Below are 18,592 nucleotides of genomic sequence, written 5' to 3'. Positions count from 1 at the left end.
GAACTGCGAGCTGAGCTCTGTGCCAGCTTCTCCCAATATCTCAGCACCTCACTCACTCAGAAAAAACTGGAGCAAGAGAGGGAACTCCCCATGGTAGCCAAGCTCCCTGGCTCCCTGAAACTGCTGGGGCTGCTGAACCAGAACAACTGGCCTTGGAGCTGCAGGAGCTGCCTGTCTGCCCTGGGAGCACACTGACACTGCTCCAAGCCATGCTGTGCCCCTGCTCCTGGCACCTGCTGCAAGAGGGGACATGGGCACCTCCACAGGACACTGCACCAGGGAAACAATGCCATTCTTTAGGGTCACTGGGTGCTCCCAGACCCTCAGAGAAGTCCAGATCCCCTTTCTGAGCAGCCAGCCCAGAGAACCAGCCCAAGGCATGAGTGTAGTACAGTGGAGCTGGGAGAGGAAGAGGGCAGAGACAGCAGCCAGATCACTGCTCCTCCTGCCCAAACACCCAGGGCACAGCTGGGGCTGGCAGCACCACTTGGCCACCGGCCCTTGGAAAAGGAAGTTTTGGCTAAGTGCTGCTTGCTGGGCATCACAGGCAGCGGTGGCCATGGGACCCCCAGACCAACATCTTCGTAGCAGATAAAGAGAGACACAGGGACAAATGGGACAGGAGCTGGGAATCCTGCTGGCCCAATGAAACCATCTTTCATGGGGCATCAGCCAAAGGCTCCTGAGCAGACACTGCCAGCTGCACTGCCAAGCCCCAGTGAGAAACACAAATGTTTCAAGGGCGACTCAGCAGCACTGACAGACCTGCTGCACCCACTGGTCCTGCCAACCAACTCTGCCAGGCTTGCTCTGAGCCCTTGAGCAATTCCCTGCTCTCCTCACAAACACCTGATGTGTGCTGCTGGCAGGAGCCACAGGGATCTGAAGGCTGAGCTCTGGCCAGCACAGCAGAGGGACTGCACTTTTCTCCCACCAAAAAAAGACAGCAGAAAGATGCCAAGTGGAACCAGGATGAGCCACATGCTTCCTGTGCAGTGGCCCTGAAGGATGATGCTCCCCCCACAATTCCAGCATGGGCCATGTAAGAATGAAAATGTCTTTACTAAGCAAAACTCCTGCTGGCAGAGGAGAGCCCAGGTGGTGCAGAACAGGCAGGCAGAGCTGTGGCAGGGCTGGCTCATCACTGCTTGCCCTGGGGATGGCAGCAAGGACAGGGTCTACGAGGGTCAGAGCTCATCCCAGGGCAGCTGGGGCCAGGTCTGCAGGTATCACACCAGGGCCTCTGGAGCCAGATCTCCAGGTTTCACCCCAGCTCCTGCCAATCCATCCCCACATCCCTGCACCCAGGCTGAGGGCCAAAGGCTGACGTTGTTGCTGCCATCCCAAGCCCAGCCAAGAGGGATTCCCCCAGAACAGCACTCTGTGTGTGTGTGTGTGTGTGTGTGGATGGAGCTCCTGGCCAGGGCTCTGCATGATTCCTGTTCCAGCTGAAACACCGTTCCAGATGAGGGGAAAAAGCAGAAGAAGCTCCATAAAACTGTCTGGCACTTCCCCTCAGCAAACAGGAGCCCCAGCCAGGCGCTGCAGAGAATGGGAGCTCAGGCTGTAAAGACAAAAGGGGGTGGGGGTGGGAAGAGGCCAGGGCAAGGGAAGCAGAGCAGAGAGGAGCAGCAAGCACACGAGGCCTGCAAGCAGAGCCAGCTGCTCCAGCCATGCAGCACCATCAGAGACAGAGCTGCTGCTGCTCAAAGCCAGCTCCCCTCCAAGCAGGGAGCTCACCAGGCTGCACTGGGCATGGAGCACTCCTGCCAGGGCTGTTTGCTGCAGAATGAAGCTTATTTATGCCCTGAAAGTGCCTGAGCGAGCTGTTTCTCTGAGTGCTGCTACCAAACCCACTGGAAGGAAGAAAACACCCCCAGTGCCACCCAAACCTGTGTTTCCCTCTGGCTGTGCTTGTCTGGACATCCTGCAAATCTTGCTTGCTCAGTGGGCCAAGTGAGAGGGTTACAACCTCACCCAGCACATGGCTCAGCAGCAAACCCCACAAACGACCCGAGAGCTACAGAGCAGAGCCAGCAGGGACAGGAGCTGCAGTCAAAAATTCCCATCTGCACCACTGCAAATACCCTCTCCATTTTGCTGGCAGCTCCATGTTTACACCATCTGCATGGACTTCAAGCCCACCCATAAGCAACTTGCTGGTCCCAAGCAAGACTCTGTGAGCTGGGGACAAAGGGACAGCTGCACTTCTGAGCCTTGCGTGCAGGGAAACAGACAGGGAGCTTATTTATATCCCAAGCTCTGCTCTAGGATAAATATTTTAAATCTCTCTCCAGGTCATGTCAGTATATTTACAGCTAAGTTTCCTTTAGTTCTGTGCCTGTGGAGACTCAGATGGATTTGCCATGAAGATCCAGCTGGCCAAGCTCTGCAGAACAGCTTACAGCTCATGGGAGAAATGGTTCATGCAGTGCCATGCTCTTGGAAACGACACCCATGCTCTGGCAACTGCTGCAGGGGTCCAGTTGTGTGCTCCTTCCTGCTGCTGCCTCTGTGCAGCCCACCCAGCCACTCTGCCTTCCCAGGAACAGGGAGAACCCATGGAGGCTGGGAAATGCCACCACACAACACCAGAATGGGGCAACCCCACTGCTGGGCTCCCCATGGATAACAGCTGCACTGTGGGTCTCTCTCTTACTGGAGCATCCTGCTTCACCATTTGGATGACCAAAGGTAAAAACCTGCTTGTTCCCTTCCTACAGGAAGGAAAGAAGCTCCCAGGAGAGGGAATCACCTTTCCTAGCAGCCACCACAGTGCTGCAAAGTAAAAATTGCTGTGAAAAGGCACAGAGGAGACACCTGAAATGGGCTCTGCAAGGCTGGGGTTTGAGCTCTGGCTGCCTCTGAAGCTTCAGGAGGATGGACTGGCTGCCCAGGGCTCCCTGCTGGGTTCACAGGGATTTCTGTGCCAACCCTCACAGTGATTCAGGAACACTGGTTCATAAACACTGCCTGCTCTGCACTGCACGTCCATTCCCATCCGTGTGCCACTGGCTTCCTTCTGGCTACAAAGCACCACCCACAACTCCCCATATCTGTCTCCAGCTCTGTCCTACAGATTTCTCCCAGTTGCTCCTCTTTGCACTGCTAGAAAGCTGAAGATCAGCCCCATCTCACAACCATCATTTACAATTGTGCTGTTGGCCAGGACTCACCTCCTGGGAAAAACATCACCAGGGAGGCTGGACCTGCACCATCACCTCTGGAAGCAAAGAGGGCACAGAAAAGAACAGTTCCTTGTTTATTTTCATTAAAGCCATTTATGAATCTATATTAAAAGCCACAAAAATAGGAAAGCAGATGGAGAAGCTAATATTTCTTCTGCTCATGCAATATTAATTAAGAGGTAGCTTCTCTATGAGACATTGCTACATTATCTCAGCTAAAAATGGAAAAAAGTCCCTGAGTGGGAAGACTATGCAGCAGGGCACTTTCTGGAATATTTTACAAATCAATAACTAGGCAGAATGTTTGCTACAGATAAATCTAATGCAAAGCCCCTGTGTCAAATTAAAGAAAAGCTTGGCTGTAACACTCACTGAGACAGAAATTCCTCCTAACCAGATCTCCTTGAAAAGAAAGTGCTTTCCTCCATTGCAGCAGAAAAGCTGATTTCCAATACACCTGCAGGACAAATAGTTCTTGCTGGACACTCAGTAGGAGTATCAGTACAAAGCCACCAGAACAAAGAGTACCTGGGCATCCTAAGCAACCAAATGGCAAGGAAGGACACAAAGGACACAAACAGTGGCAGCAGACACTCAGCAAGCAGGTCCTGGGGAGCTCAAAGCAGGTGCCTGCTGCTCAGTGAGGCCACTCAGCAACCCAGGGATAATGGATTGCTCCATCAAACCCATGGCAGGAATGCATCTGCAGCCAGGCCAAAATCCCAGCAAGGCCACAGAAACAAAAGATGATGGTGAAGCATGCCCAGGATGACAGCCTTTTGTTATTTCCTTGCCCGAATGTTAACCGTTCAGATGAATGCTTTCTGCTTCAGGCCACGTGGCTTTGAGACTTTTCCCCAGCGATTTCCAGGGACCAGCTGAACATCTCAGCAGCCCTGCTCTGATTTCCCATCACCTGCTGTGAACTGGAGGCCAGGCTCAAGGAGACAAAGGCAATCCCAGGATGGCAGGAGGAAGCCACAGCCACACCTGGGAGAGCAGCAGTGCCCAGAGGCAGGCACTGCAGAGAAACCAAGCAGCAGAGTCTGAGAAGGGGGCGTGTGGCAAGCCATGGCAGGCCTGCATGCAGAAGAGGAATCAGGAAGAGCTGGAGATGGGAGGCACAGCTGGAAAAGGAACAGCTGCACTTGAGCCAGGAAAAGGCAGCAAATAGAGACAGGGCAGGGGCAGGAGGGTCAGGGCTGGCAAGCAGCTCCTCCAACACACACAACATGCAGGAGAGCCAGCAGGAGTTAACTCAGAAGATGGAAAAAAAAAATCAGATGTGTTGCCTTTGTCGCTCAGCTTTTGCTTGGAATCTGGTGGACAAAGAACTGCTTGAACCTGGCTGGAGGAAAGAATGATCACAGAGCAAGATCTCACTGCTGCAGGAGCAGTCTCAGCCCAGGAACTGGCCAGCCCCATAGCACCTGCCAGGTGTGTGCCAGGCTCATGGTGTTTGCAGCAGCCCATATGGATGGACAGGAACAAAGAACAGAAAATAACTCATGAGAAGCTTTGGATTCTTTTCATCCAAGACAATTTGTACAATTCTTGCAACTGCTGAAAGAGACTTCTGGTGCTGGTCCCTCTGCAAAGACAACTGCACAACTTGATCTCAGCAGCACAAACCCATCCATGCTCCCATGAATGGTTAAGGAGAACTGGATGCACTGCCCTTTGTGGCACCCTACAAGACTTTATTTTCTCTAGTCTTGTCTTTGCTAGGAAAGACAAAATCCATAATCTTCTCTCCAATGAATGGTTCCCAGTGACCCAGGCCCAGCAGCATGGAGCAGCTCCGTGCCACAGCAGAGCCAGGACACACACCAAGGCAAGCTGCAGTGCAGCAATAAAGGCACTGCAAGCAGCAGCTTGTCCTGCCCTTAACCATTTGGACAGCCACTGCATGGTTTGAATCAAAGGCTTCCTTTGTGCTCCCAAAGAAGCCAATGAGCAACTGCAAGGAAGAGAGAGTTTACAGCGGGTCTTAAGCAATACCGTGCCTATCTTGTGCCAGCATCACTGACAGAAAGGACAGCCCCCCTTTCCCACCCAGAGGCACACAGAGCCTCCCCTCTGCAGCCAGAAGGGGACCTGGCCTCCACATGCCATGGCTCTGGGGACAGACCTGTCTGGCTTTGCTCTGGAGTGACAGAGGACAGAGCCAACCTGCCCGAATCGACAGCAGGAGGCTGCAGTCCTGGCTGCTCCTCAGGGTGGCCTGAGCTGCACCAAAATGTAAAATCCTGCTGCTGCGACAAACCTTGCTTCACAACAGCATCACAGGAGAGGAAAAGTTACAAAGCCTTGTAATCTTAGAGCTACAAACATCTCAGATGTTAGCACCAAGGTCTGAGCCCAGTGCTCGCGGACACTGCTCTCACCCAGGAACTGAACACAGGTCAGCCAGGGGCTGAAATACAAACAGCCTTGTAATCCTCACTCAAACCCCAGCCCCTTTCTGCCCGGGGTCCCAGCACAGACAGCAGCCCATTGCTTTCTCCCAGCTTGAAACACCTTGCTTTCCAGAGAGGGAAGGCTCATGCCCTGCAATCAAATGTGTCACACCACCTTCCAGACAGGAATCTGCTGCTGTCAGTTTTCTTCATTCATCATCCTGCACAATAAGACCATCAACCTAAGCCATCCCAACCTCCCAGAGGTGCAGACCACCTGAGAGTGGTGGATTCAACTCATGGATGCTCAGGGGCCCTGTGCACACTCCAGTTCACAGGTGCCAAATCCCTGCCTGCTCCGTTCCAGTCAGAGCCTAATTTGACAAGGAGGAGACACACCACTGGTATCCCACTGCCAAGCAGCATTTCACAGGAGGAATCACCACCTAAAACCAGCCATGCCTCCTCTCCTGACACACAATCTGTATGCTCACAAGTGCTCCTCACTGTTCATCCTGAATTCTGCAGTTGGACTCGGTTTCCACTCTGCTCTTGGAGGCACCTGAACACCTCAGCATTCATCTCTTCACTTCCAGCAGAAATATTGTAATTACAACACAGGCCTTGCCCTGGATGGCACTTACAATTTTTAAGGATTAGAATGCATTCTCAAAAGAGGCCCCCTTGCAGAACAATTTCAGGAGGTCAAAATGAGAGAATAGAGGATGGATTTTTGAAAGCTGATCAAATAAAAGGAGCAGCCCCAGGCGGTAACAGTCTGCAAAGAGTATCAAAATAGCGCCCACCCATCAACTTTCCCAAACTGCTAAACAAGCAGGCTTGGGGAAAGGCAGAGCTGAGCAGGCACACTGAAACTGCTCATCCCAGGCACACAGATCGGGCTTTCAGAAACTTGCAAACCCCTCTGAAGTGCCCCCCTTGCCTCTCTCTTTGCTGATCAGACAGTGTGCATTAGTCACCTCTCAAAGCACAGGTAAGGAACCTATTCTGTGACCAGACAGAGACTGCTTCCCTGGAAAAGACAAGGCTTAAGTTAAGACTGGAAGTACTGCACAGGTCAGCCTTTTAAGCTCAGGAAAAACATTTCTGTATTAAGTTTAAAAAAGAGCTGGCAGGAGTGAGAAACTGAGCCGAAGCAGCAGTCAATGAAAAGCACATGCACTGCAGACCTGGCTGCCAACACAAATTGATGCTTTAAAACAAAGACCACTTGTGTTTTGGCTTGAAGATCTTCCACAGCTACTCAGCAAGAGCTGCACAGATTAAAAGGAGACACAGGTAAACACAGAACAGTGCTGACTGCAAACTATTTCCCTGGAACAAAGGAATGACCAGAAATGGAGTCCTTGCTGTGACTGGGTGGCACGGGTTCATCCTCACTGGGCTGTCCCGTGCCAAAGAAGGCAGAGACAATAGGAAATGCTGGACAAACCTATTCAGCCTCTATTTAAGCACACCTGGATCCAGAGCCTGAACCTGGGGAGATGCAGCTGCTTAAAACACTGAATATGGCTCCAAGCTCAAGAGCCCACAGGAGCTTCACTACAGTCAGCCTTCACTCTTCTTCGTCACCCATTTCCAGAAGCCTTCACTCTTCTTCTTCACCCATTTCCCTGAACAACGGCTCTTCCAGCTCTTCACTCCCTGGGACTACAGACACGTGTGTGCCTCCTGCAAAGCAAGATTCTGGTCTAGCTCCCAAACCAACACACATCCATTTATGTCTTGCAAGCTTTTTTCCTTCCTACAGCTTGCATATTCAGAAGGCACAGGAAGACTGAAACAGGAGATGGTCTTCTGCACAAAGATGATCCTTCCTTCAGTCTGGTCCTTTTTTAGGCACACCAGCTGTTCACTCTAAACCAAATGGCAAAGTCAGCTCCCATTGCAATGCAAAAGTGGATTTGCTGGTCCTGAGTCACATCAGAGATGACCTGACACTGCTCCTTGCTGTAACACCCAACAGCAGTGCAGGAAAGCAGCCACTGTGGCAGGCAAGAAAAAGGAGAAAGCTGACAGCTCATCAACACAGCACAGCAGATCCTGACAGGGTCTGGCAGCATGAAGGAGGTGGAAGTGCAGGACTCTGAACAGGCCACATCCTCCAGAATCAGAAATCTGTGTGCTTGCCTCCATATGCTGTGGTTCAGCAGTGTCAGCATTATGAAGGAAGCAAAAAAGTTTCTACAAGAGCCCAGGGCCCCTGACCTTACAAGCAACTCCCTCTGAAGAGCCTCCCAGAAACCAGAGCCCAACATTTCTGGGCTGCTGAAAGCTCACACGGACATCAGGAACAAGATGTGACCCATGTGCAGAGCCTCCACACCATGGCAGAGCCCAGGGAATGGCAAATGCTCTGGCAGCAGCCACATGAAAAACCTGAAAACCTTCAGCATCCTGCCCCCTTCCTCATGAGGTCTCCCCCAGAGAACAAATCCTTCTGTGTCCAGCAGCGTGATTGCTTTTTTCAGGCAAGGCAGCACACAAGGTATGCTGGAGGCACAGCACAGCCCTTTAACCCCTCTGTGAAATATAATACCTGCTCTTCCAACAAACTAAAAGTATTTTTAAGTAGCTCTGGGATGCCACTTCCCAATATCTTCCAGGCAAGGAGCAAGACATGGAATCAGGCCGCCCACCTTGGCACCTCTGCCATGCTGAAACACACTTAGCCCAGGAAACAACACGTTACCAGCTGCCAAATTATCATTTCTCCATCTCTCTTCCTCCTCTTCTCACAGACATGGTTCATTTCTTGTAAAGGTGGAAGACACTGCAGTTGCCCTTCTCCCACCTCAGACATTATCAGCCTTCTCCAGCAGGTACTGCCATGCCAAAGGTGGGGCTGCCTCTTTCCCTTACACAGCAAAATCCACTGTGCTGGTTCACAGCCTTTGCAAACCCCACCAAACCCAAAGCTAACACCCTGTGCAACTTAAACCTCACCAAGAGGAATGTTCCTGTGCATCTGCCAAGCATCTTGCTAGTCCTGCTGCCCTCCAGGCCTCCAAAGAGCTGCCTGTCCCAGTCCCTGAAACCAACACTTCATGCCAGGAGAATGGGAACTGTTCCTTGGGGTCTGCACAAACAATTGCATGTCCTCCAATCCCAGGGGAATTTCCCTCCAAACACCACAGCAGCAACTGCCTACACAAAGAGCACGTTTGTACCCAGGTCTGTCCACTTCTAAATAAGCATTTGTTCCAAGTTCCCAAATATCGAAAGCAGTGGAAACACCCACTGCTAATGTGAAATATTTTGCATTCCAGGCCTGAGAGGTATGCTTGAAAATGTTCAGGGAGGAAAGTGTTTATTCACTGGGAAGAGGTGTACTAGGTCCTGCTATTTACTTTAGTCCACGTGTGCTCGCTGGAATACAGCTTTGATCTTTGCAACTTAAATAGCAGATGAATTGAAACGAACGCAAGAAAAATATTAGTGTAAAGATCCTCCAGTAAATACCTGTAACCAGACCCCACAGCCTTCAGATCCTTTTGAAGTGCCTTATCACTCACAGCCAAACTGGCCCTCATGTTCTTGCCCACTGCCTCAAGGTGAGACTCTTTTCTTCCTATCCCTTTCCTATCTTCCCTCCATTTCCTTTGGGCTCCATTCCTTCAGAGGAAGGGCAGCCTGCCTTCCCAGGACACACACACCTATCTGCCTGGATGCAGCCTTTGGCCAAACAAGGTGAGACCTAGCACCTGTGCAATTAGCAGATGTGAGCTGCCATCCCCTCACTTCCCTTGAACAAGAGGGATTCAGCAGACTGGGAGGGAACACGAACATTCATCACCCAGCAGGCAACTAAACACGGTGCTTGCTGCAGTTCAAACATCTGCCCATCTGCCTTTAGAAGATGGTCTCATTCCAGGTCAATTAAAAGCTCAGAACACATCTTTAGGGATCTTTAAACACGACAGCCCCCTGAGCAGTGCCAGCTCCCAGCGATTCTGGAGCCCACTGTGCAGACAAAGTGCCTATGGCCACGGCTATGGAGCTGCCATCCTTTGAAGCTCCTGGCACTTCGAGGTTCCAGCCTGCCCAGAGCACTGTCTGAACACAGCCAAGTCCCAAGGGGGATCAGATCATTCCTGTTCTCATAAATTTTCTTCTTTAAGACCAGGCTTGCTAGGAAGCACAAGAAAAGCACTGCCATACAGAAACACACAGCTCAACACAGGACATGGAGGCATTTCCAGAACAAAATAGACCTTTTGGTTTTGGGGTTTTTTTTTTGGTTTTTTTTGGTGTTTTTTTTTTTTTTTTTTGTTTTGTTTTGGTTTTTTTTTGGTTTTTTTTTTTTTTCTTTAAAGGAAAGTTGACTCAGCAAATATTTCCTCTGCTAGCATTTCAACCACATGTTCCAGCAGAAGTCAGCACACATCTGGCACGCTGCAGTGCCACTGCCAGAAAGATCACAGCTTCATGAACAATGGAAGTGGAGGAAGAGGGGGCAGCAGCCCAGGCACTGAGCACTTCTGGAACATGCATGGCAAAGGACCTGTGTGAGCCACAGACACTCCACACCTCCCAGGTCTTTCCACAGTGCTCTTTCCAAACACCATCCACAGGCAGAGAGACAATGCCCTGCAGCCTACAAAACTTACCAGCAGCCTGTAAAAGCTACATATCAAACTGCACGTTTTGGCTACACTGGTGGCACCTGAGATTTTTCAGTGTCTGCGAGCTGGACAGCTGCATGCTACCCCCAGTGCTGTAGGACGTGATCCTGCCCAGCAAGAGAAACAAGGATTGGAGCAGTACAGAAACTCCAGCCACTGCAGAGTGGGAGGAAAGGCAGCACACAGCTCTCACAGGCAGGGCTGCACATCCCAGCTGCCAGTGGTGGCATCCTGGCACACAGGTGAACGCTGTGGCAGCTCCAAAGGGCCCTTCGACTTCAATCCAGAGCAGGCACTCCCCCGCCAGAACAGCCTTCCCAGAGGCTGCCAAGGCGGATGGCAATCACGGCGCTAATCAGCTAAGTAAGTGCTGCTTTTCCTGCTTATCAGCTGTAAATTGGACAATACTTGCCGCCTGGCAGCAGGGCTCAGCCACGGCTCCAGATATGGACGGGCAGCAGCCCAGCAGATATCTTTCCCTCCGAGGCAATATTCCACCCAGGTGCTAAACTAAGATTGCTCTTGATTTTACAGCAGAAACTGCAAAGCAAACTCTACAACTGTGCGCGGTGGGACAGAAGGGACTGCACACAGCGACTGCCAGGGTTCCTAAGTGAAGAAACGAGGTGATGTGGCACGGGGCAGCCATGGGGCCCTTCAAAGCCGGGCTGGAACACAGCTCACAGCCCCTGTGGCTCTCAAGCACAGCCAAGACCTTGGGCTCCTCAGACGAGGAAAATGGTGCAGGGAGGGCAGTGGGGAGACACCACGGGGCAGAGCGAGAGGAGGAGAGCTCAGGCCCTGCAGCTGAACACTGAAAAGCAGCAGCAGCAGCCAGGAGAACCACGGGGCCGCGGAGCTGGGATCGGGCAGGAAGAGTGAGCGGCACGGGGGGCGGGGCAGAGCGCTCATCCAGATGCGCTCAGCAAGGGACAAAAACCCCTCGGCGGCCGGCAGGTCAATCTCCATCTCCACGGGTGGCAGCTCACCGCGGGCCCGCTGTTTTTCCTCGGGGCTCCCATCTGAGCAGAATTCATAGGAAAAACCCTGCGCTGCTCCGCGCAGCCTGCCCGGTGTCAGCCCTGCCCCGGGGGCCGGCGGGGCGCGGGTCGGAGCCGAGCCCCGCTCCAGGGGTCTCCGGGACCCTCCCCGGCCCGCGCCGCTCCAGGGGCGCCCGTTCGCTGTCTCCAGCCGGCAAATGCCGGGCGTATTTGCATCCCTGTGGATTTCGGCACGGCGCTCCCCCTTCGGAGCGGGCGGGCGGGCAGGGCGAGCCGGCGCACGCCGGGGAAGGAGAGCCGGGCGAGGCGCCCCGGCGGCTCCCGCAGCACGGCGGGGCTGGCGGGCCGGGGGCACGGCCGGCCCGCACCGGGAACAGACGGGGCCCCAGCAGCCCCCGCTCCGCGCCCGAGTGGGACCAGCGGGCCCCATCGCCGCCGGGCTCACGGGAAGCCGGGAGGGCGCGGACCACAGGAGGCTCGGCCTCGGACACGGCCGCTCCACCTTCACCCACCCCGGGGCCGGCCATGGACCCCCGCCCGCCGGCCCCGGCGCGGCCCAGGCACGGAGTGGAGCGGAGGCGCGAAGCTCCGCCGCCCTCGCCCCGCCGCCGGGACTCCGCGCTCCCTGCCCGGGGGAGGCTGCGGGGGCTGTCCCGGCCCGCACTCACCCAGCACCAGCAGTGCCCGCACCGCCGCCATCCTCCGCGCCGGTCAGCGTGCCCGCCGGACCCCAGCCATGCCGCCGCCGCCCCGCCCGCCGCCGCCGCCGCCGGGAGGGGTTCCGGAGGAGGGGCGGCCACCGGAAACCGGGCGGGGTCGGGAGGAGCGGGGTCCCCCAGGCAGCGCCCGGCTCGGCCCCCCGTGCCTCCGTCGCGGTGCTCGAGGCTCGGGGCTCGCTGGCGCCATCCCCCGCAGAGCAGAGCCCCGCCGGGCCGGGACGCCGCGCCGCGCTCCTCCGCACCCCCGTAACCCCAACCCTGCTCCTGCCAGTGCCCTCCGGTGCCCCGAGCTGCGAGGAGGCGACGCCGCTCCCCCCCCGCCCGGGGGCTCCTTGTAGCCGCGCTGTTTGTTAAACTGATGGCAGATCTGCACCGCTGTGAATGACCCTACAAAGGCACCGGGGCAGCGAGGAGCCAGGAGCACCCTGCTACGGGCAGAGGCTGGGCACAGTCCCGGTGTACAGCACGCTGCTGCTCCTCGCTGCTCCTCTGCAGGACCCGAGCAGCAAGAGCTGTCTGTCCATCTGCATGGCCCACACTGGAGCCTCCCTGCCCGAGCCAGTGCCTCTGGTGGAACCTGCTGCAGCCCTGCACCACCGGCTCTGGCAGCTGTCACTCTGAACGCCAGCTTTCCAGCCGGTTTGTTGAGCCTCCAAAATACTGGTTTTGGTACTGTGTGGAAGATGAGCCATCAGACATGGCGCTGAGCACTGCTGGATACATCACAGAGGATGCTGGAGCCTTTACTCAGCAAAACCTGTGGCACAGGATTGGGGTGTGCTTGCTGCCCTGTGTGGCTGCACCAGCCTGGTTGGTGCTGCACCAAAGCCCCCACAGAGCTGCTCCCACAGGGCATGCAGCTGTGGAACTCTGCCAGTAACCCCAGACCAATTCCCTCTTACAGGAAAGCCACCACCTCCTGCCACCAAAAGCGGTTCTGGTTTTGGTTGGGGACCAAGCAGCCTCCGAGGAAGTGGTAGCCTATTCAACACTCTCTAGAAAGGAAGTTTTACTTCCACCTGCAAGCTCAGGGCAAGCAGAGCAGCTGATAAGAGAAAGGGTTTCTGTCCCACACACACCAGCAGACTTTGTTCTCCCACTGATACTGAGCCACCTGACCCCAGCTTCAGGGAATTGTTTCTTTCCCCAGGAGGGAAAGTGAGCTAAGCCCTGCTGATCCAGGCATCATGACTTCTCCAAGGAGCACTTGCCACATCAGTGCTGCAGGCTGTGACGGCATCTCCTGGGTCCATAATGCCTTTAGTGCCGCAGGAACAAGAGCTGCATCACAAGGTAGCCAGGGAACCACTGTCTGCCTTGCTGTGCTCACCCGGACTCTGCCTCAGGCTCCCTTGCAGAGAAGGGTGTATCATGCTCAGCCCCACTCTTCCCACAGCCACGGGCTGGGTATCCAGGCTCCCCACAGCCAGAGGGGACAGTGAGCAGCACCTGACTGGAGAGAGAGGAGTGGCAGAAGCCACCTGTGCTGCTGGGCAGGGAGATCACAGAGGGGACCAGGCCTTCCAGCCACTCCTACCCCCCAGCTGCAGTACAGGGACAAAGGGCCACAGCTGGAGTTTGTGCAGGCAGCAAGGCACACAGCGTGACAAAACTCATTGGGAACTGTGTCAGAAGCAGTTAAGAGTCTCTCCACACCAAGCCTGTTGAGCACATTCCTGCAGAAGTGCACCAGCTCCTGCAGCCAACCAGCAGGACATGCAGTTGCATTTAAATTCTCACACCAAAGGGCAGGTGCCCATGTGGAGTACAGCCACAGGATCCAGCTTCTGCACCAGGGAAAAACGAGGCACACCCCATCCAACAGACAAACCACCTTACCTGCAGGGAGGAGAGTGTGCCCACACTTCTTGCAGCAGCAACAGAAGGCGCCAGTGCAGTAATGCAGAGGGAGTGTAGCTGTAACCTGGGCTAATTAGAGCCACAGCTTTGCAGCCTGGAGCATCTCCAGGAAGGAGACAGCAAGGCTCTTCCCAAGCCACCCCCCATCCACACCATCAGTGATCTGCAGCTGCAGTGGTTTGAACCGTGTTTATTGACTGTTGGCACTACCAGCTTCCCCCAGGAAAGCATGATGGCATTCATGGATGTGAAACTCACTAACCAATGCACAACCCAACACACGGTAGTGCCGCTCCTGCTCTCTCTGGACCCACCCCTCTCAGCTCACAGCAGGCCTGCAAACAGCACCCACAAGAGATGGACAAAGGCTGCCAGCGCCCTAGTCCTGGCTGAGGAATGGTGAGTGACAGCCAGGGAGGCACCCAGCAGTCCAAAGAGAACCACCCCAGCAGGAAACATTCAGGATTCACACCTGAATTCAAGCCCTTTTTCCCTCTGAATGCAACTGTCTCTGTAGCAGCATTTCAGTGGCTCTGTTCAGGACAGGCAGCCATTCTCACAGGAAGCAGGCCAGAGGCCACACTGAGCCCCACATATTGCACACAGTCATTCACCTTCTCGACACCACCACCTTGTGATGCTGCCCACCACTGGACCCACTCTGGCCCAGCTCTGCAAAGCCCAGTGCAGGTCAGGCCAGCACATCACACAGGCCCACAGGTCACTGCCTTAATGAGCCCCCACCATGTGCTTCCCATCCAGAGCTTGCTCTAGAGGTCGCCTTTGGTGCCAGCTCCAGCCTCAGCTGTGGGGGCAGGCGAAGCGCAGGCCAGGCAGGATTTCCCCTGGCAGGACCCTTGCAGGGCAGGCTGGAAAGCCACCCCACAGTCTCTCAGTCTCTCATGGTGTGGGTGAATAGTGGGATGTGCTCTGTCTCCTTTGGGTCAGAAGTGCCACCTGCAGCGGATGCAGTGGCACAGGGGCCTCACTCGGGCTGGCAGATGAACCAGATCTCGTTGCGGCGCTGGGGGACGCTGGGGTTCTCGTAGGAAGCCACGATGTAGGTTCCCCTCAGCACCGTCTCCCTGGGGCCCAGGAGCTCCCAGAAAACACTGATCTCCCTCAGAATCGTCTCCTCAGTGGTCATCCCATAGAAAACCCTGCAGCAGCAGCAAAGGGAACAGTGTAAACAACAAAGCCAGCACGTTGGCACGGCCAGAGCTCCCATCCCTGTGCTTAACGAACCACAGCAGCCACGCAGGGAGTTTGTACATCTCTGCTGAGCTGAGAAAACACCTCTGATGCTGGGGTCACCTGGTTATAACCCGGAGCGGTGCCCTCTCGGTGATGTGGATTTCGGGGTCCATGGGAACGGGGGGGTTTTGCTGGAATGCTCCTGGGAGATAATAGGCAGTTAGCACCTCACGCTCCAGCTCGGTCTCCTCCTTGGTCAGGTGGATTTCGTTGAGCACTGGGACGGTCATGCCCAGATGGCAACCTGGAAAGAGGCAGGCAGGCAGTGAGACAGGTGTGTGGTTAGCAGCAGCAGCAGCAGCAGCAGCCCTCCTCCCCACTCCAGATGGACAATGGCAAAGCCTTTCCCTCTGTGCACTCTGCCAGCCCCTGCCTGCACACACCTACAGAGTTCTCCTTGCAGATGTAGCGCATGAGCTTCATGAAGCTCAGGGAGATGCTCTGCTCATACGTGGGCTCCCCCATGGTGACACAGGCCCACTTCCCCGCCGGGTACCGCCGCTCCTCATAGGCCGCCTCTTCGCACTGCAACAGGCCACAGACAAGGCAGGTCAGGGTGGGGCACGCTGAAAACACTGCAGCAGCTGGCTGGGAAACCAACACTGACAGGCAAGAAGCGGGGAGACACGAGCCTGCCCAAAGGAGAGCCCCTGCTAGGCAGTGGTTGGCAGAGCAGGACAAAGAAGGTGAGGGGAGCTGGCATCACACGCACCTCAGACAAGGGCACTCATGGGTGCTGGGCAAAGGTCAGCAGGAGTCAGCAAAAGCGGAGGCACAGACAAGGGACAGGGTGCAAGGGGGTCTGGAGGCTCCTGGCATGCACAAGGAATGCAGCACATCCTCAGCAAGGGGCACAGGACTTCCAGTTCCTCTTCAGTCCAGCCTACTCACAAGGATGTTCCTGATTCCAGGCACCCAAAGGCCTCCAGTAAGGCTGATGGTGTTCTCAGGTGCAGTGCCTTTTCCCTGGAACACTGCATGCACAGAGAATAACAGAAACATCCCTACCCAGTAGAAGGGAAAATCTGGCAGAAGAGCTCTAGCACCCAGAAGCATTGAGAAGACTGGAATAAAACTCCTCAGATCCTTCTCCCATACTAAGAAGTGACAGGCGGAAGAAGAGACATGAACCCAATTCCAGCTGTGGAATTTTGTGGCATGAGTCCAAACCTCTATTGCCCAGTATTCTGAACAAACCTGACACAGAAGGGGGGCAAGGGGAATGGGGAAATTGCATCTGGGTATGTTCGTAGGTCAGCTGTGTCTGTGGCATGTCTGTGAGCACAGGTAACCTAAACAGACGCTGGGAAGTTATAGCCAGCACCTGTCATCCTATCTCAACCCGTTCTTCATCCAGATCAAAGTGGTCATGAGACAACCTTGTCCCACGGAGCTCAAGGCATCTTCCCAAACTTCTTGCTTCCACAGCTGTGCTGGCAGTGATGGAGACAGGAAGCTGTGACAAGACTCAGCACTGTGTGCAGCCTCCCTGTGCCTCCACCCAAGTCAGGTGTCTACCCTAAAAGCCAAGCCAAAGGCAGAAGGAAGGCAGCAGGCCTGCTTGTGTGCATCAGTGGGATGCCAGTAAGAAGAGCGCCCCAAAACACTGTGGGCATTCCCCCTCTAGCTGGGGCCATGCCTGCCATTGTCCCACCAAGCGAAGCAGAGCAGAGCAAGAGCATTTTCCAAGCAGGGAAATCACCAATCCCTCTACTCCATCTGCCATACCACCTGCAATAAAGGAATCAACCCAGTGAAGCCACAGCACCTGGCTGTGCCACAGCCTGATCCTTCCACTGAGCACCACCACTCTGGATGACACTTGTCCAAAAGAAACAAGGAAGATGCTTCATGCAGACACAGTAGCAATAGGTCCCTGCAATGTGAGCTGGGGGCTGAGTGCTGACAGGGCACAGTGCTGTAGGTGACATAATAATTCACTTGCCTCCAAGAGGATGAGGGCTTGTAGCACTGATAGGAAAAGCAGGAATCAGGAAAAGCAACCAAACCCTACTGATCTGCCTGAGCCTGGCAAACATGTCCCTAAGAGCCCCAGCTCCAAAGTCCCCTCGGCACTGATGTCAGGCCGTGGCTCTTCTCACAGCCTCACGTTCCAAGAATCCTCCTCAGGCACAGATGGGATGCCAACAACAACAGAAGCTCTTCAGTTCCCACAAAGTCTTGGGGCCCCATTCCTGCCTGGGACTGGCACAGGCGGAGAAAAGGCCAGATTAAGTCCCTGGGACCCAGAACACGGAAAGAGGGAGTGTGGTGAAGCCCCAGTTCCAAGCTGCACAAGCCACATGCTCAGACATGTTTTACAGGGAGTGCTGGATCTCAGCCCAGAAGAAATTGGTTAACCACTACTCATACAGAGGACAATTGACAGATGTCTTCTTGGTAGAAAGCCCAGCTAGGCCTGCAGAGACACAAGAACCAGTCTGACAAGCAGTTACTTCTCAAAGCACAGAAGCACCCTTATGTGCAAGAGATCAAAGTAAGTGTGCAACACAGCCAGCACAAAGAGAAGATCTTCAGCCAGAAGACACCATGTTTGGATTGGTGGTTGAGACAAATAACTACACATGCTCTCACCTGACAGCCAGGGTCACAGGCCCTGTGTTCCCCACAGACACATCTTTATCTTGTGCCAGCTGAATTCTCCAGCTCAACCAGCCAACACAACCAGCACAAACACAAAGCCAGCAGGACTCCGAGCTATGCAACAAGGTGTTGGGAAAACGGCAGGCTCTGAACTGAAAGTTCACTTTCTTAGATGTGGCCACCCCAGCAAGAGGACAGGCTGCTAAAGGAGGCAGATGGAAGTCAGAAGACCAGAGAAAGCAGCACGACTTGTCCGATTTTAAAATAAAAGCCGGGAAGCTGAGCATTGCCATTACTCTACGCAGGAGGAGGTGCAGGAGTGCCGGAATACTGCACCGATCCAGGGGCGCCATCCCGGAACCCCGCGGTGCTGCAGGAGGCCCGGCGAGGCTGGAGCGCGCCCGCCCACACGAGGCCCTTCCCCGCCGGGGAGAGGCTCCTCCACGGCCCCGGGCCGGCGGCGGCCCCACGGCGGGCGGGCAGCGCTGTGCGGAGAGGGTCGGGCCTCACCTTCCCGTGCTGCGACAGGGACACGTACGGCACGGGCTCGCGAGCGTGCCTGTGCCGGGCCATCTGGGCGATCGGGCCTGCCATGTCTGCAAGGCAAAGCACACGAGAGACGAGGCTCGCCCCGGCCGCGGCGCAGAAGGGGTCCCGGTCCGTGCCGTGACAGCCCCGGCAGGCCCGGCGTGAGGCTCACCTCGGGGCAGGCTCACTCGGTGCGTGCTGGCCACGGCCTCCCAGTGCGCGAACAGCCGTGCCTCCCCCTCCGCGTCGTCCTCGTTGTCGCTGCCGTCCCCGTCGGGCTCCTCGCCCAGCCGCTCCAGGTCCTCCAGCGTGATCCGCGCCATCGCGTCCGCCGGGAACGGGCCGGGGACCGCCCCGGGGCGGCACAGCGCGGCCCGGCGCGGCAGAGAGCGC

General features: G+C 55.3%; 2 protein-coding genes across 4 annotated transcripts in view; both read right to left on the bottom strand.

The window, feature by feature from the left end:
- Window positions 1–11,985, bottom strand: part of PTK7 (protein tyrosine kinase 7 (inactive)) — a 34,438-nt gene extending 22,453 nt beyond the window's left edge. For both annotated transcript variants that reach the window (XM_058801794.1, XM_058801795.1), the window contains exon 1: window positions 11,903–11,985. In XM_058801794.1, the coding sequence (XP_058657777.1) occupies window positions 11,903–11,933 (31 nt within the window). In that variant the 5' untranslated portion in view covers window positions 11,934–11,985. The remainder of the gene's footprint in view (window positions 1–11,902) is intronic.
- Window positions 11,986–14,039: 2,054 nt separating this feature from the next.
- Window positions 14,040–18,522, bottom strand: LOC131556069 (heme-binding protein 1-like). 2 transcript variants are annotated; one of them, XM_058802467.1, is made up of 5 exons: window positions 18,372–18,522; window positions 18,182–18,267; window positions 15,451–15,592; window positions 15,128–15,311; window positions 14,040–14,973 (listed from the first exon to the last, which is right to left on the bottom strand). In XM_058802467.1, the coding sequence occupies exons 1-5, from the start codon at window positions 18,520–18,522 to the stop codon at window positions 14,799–14,801; spliced, it is 738 nt and encodes a 245-aa protein (XP_058658450.1). In that variant the 3' UTR covers window positions 14,040–14,798. The 2 variants fall into 2 exon arrangements, with proteins under 2 accessions (XP_058658450.1, XP_058658451.1); XM_058802468.1 differs by lacking the exon at window positions 18,182–18,267 and adding an exon at window positions 15,959–16,041.
- Window positions 18,523–18,592: the final 70 nt, after the last annotated feature.

This window comes from Ammospiza caudacuta, chromosome 3 (assembly GCF_027887145.1).
Source record: "Ammospiza caudacuta isolate bAmmCau1 chromosome 3, bAmmCau1.pri, whole genome shotgun sequence".
Classification (NCBI taxonomy): domain Eukaryota; kingdom Metazoa; phylum Chordata; class Aves; order Passeriformes; family Passerellidae; genus Ammospiza; species Ammospiza caudacuta.
Note: the sequence above shows the minus strand (reverse complement) of the source record. Positions and strands in the feature narration are given on the sequence as shown.

Bases quoted from the DNA above. Each gene is read 5' to 3' on its own strand.
- LOC131556069 (XM_058802467.1), bottom strand. From the start codon at position 18,522: ATGGCGCGGATCACGCTGGAGGACCTGGAGCGGCTGGGCGAGGAGCCC. The intron at 18,268-18,371 runs GTGAGCCTCACG...TTTGCCTTGCAG, and splicing joins CCGAGTGAGCCTGCCCCGAG to ACATGGCAGGCCCGATCGCC. The intron at 15,593-18,181 runs GTGAGGCCCGAC...GGCCTGTTGCAG, and splicing joins CCCTGTCGCAGCACGGGAAG to TGCGAAGAGGCGGCCTATGA.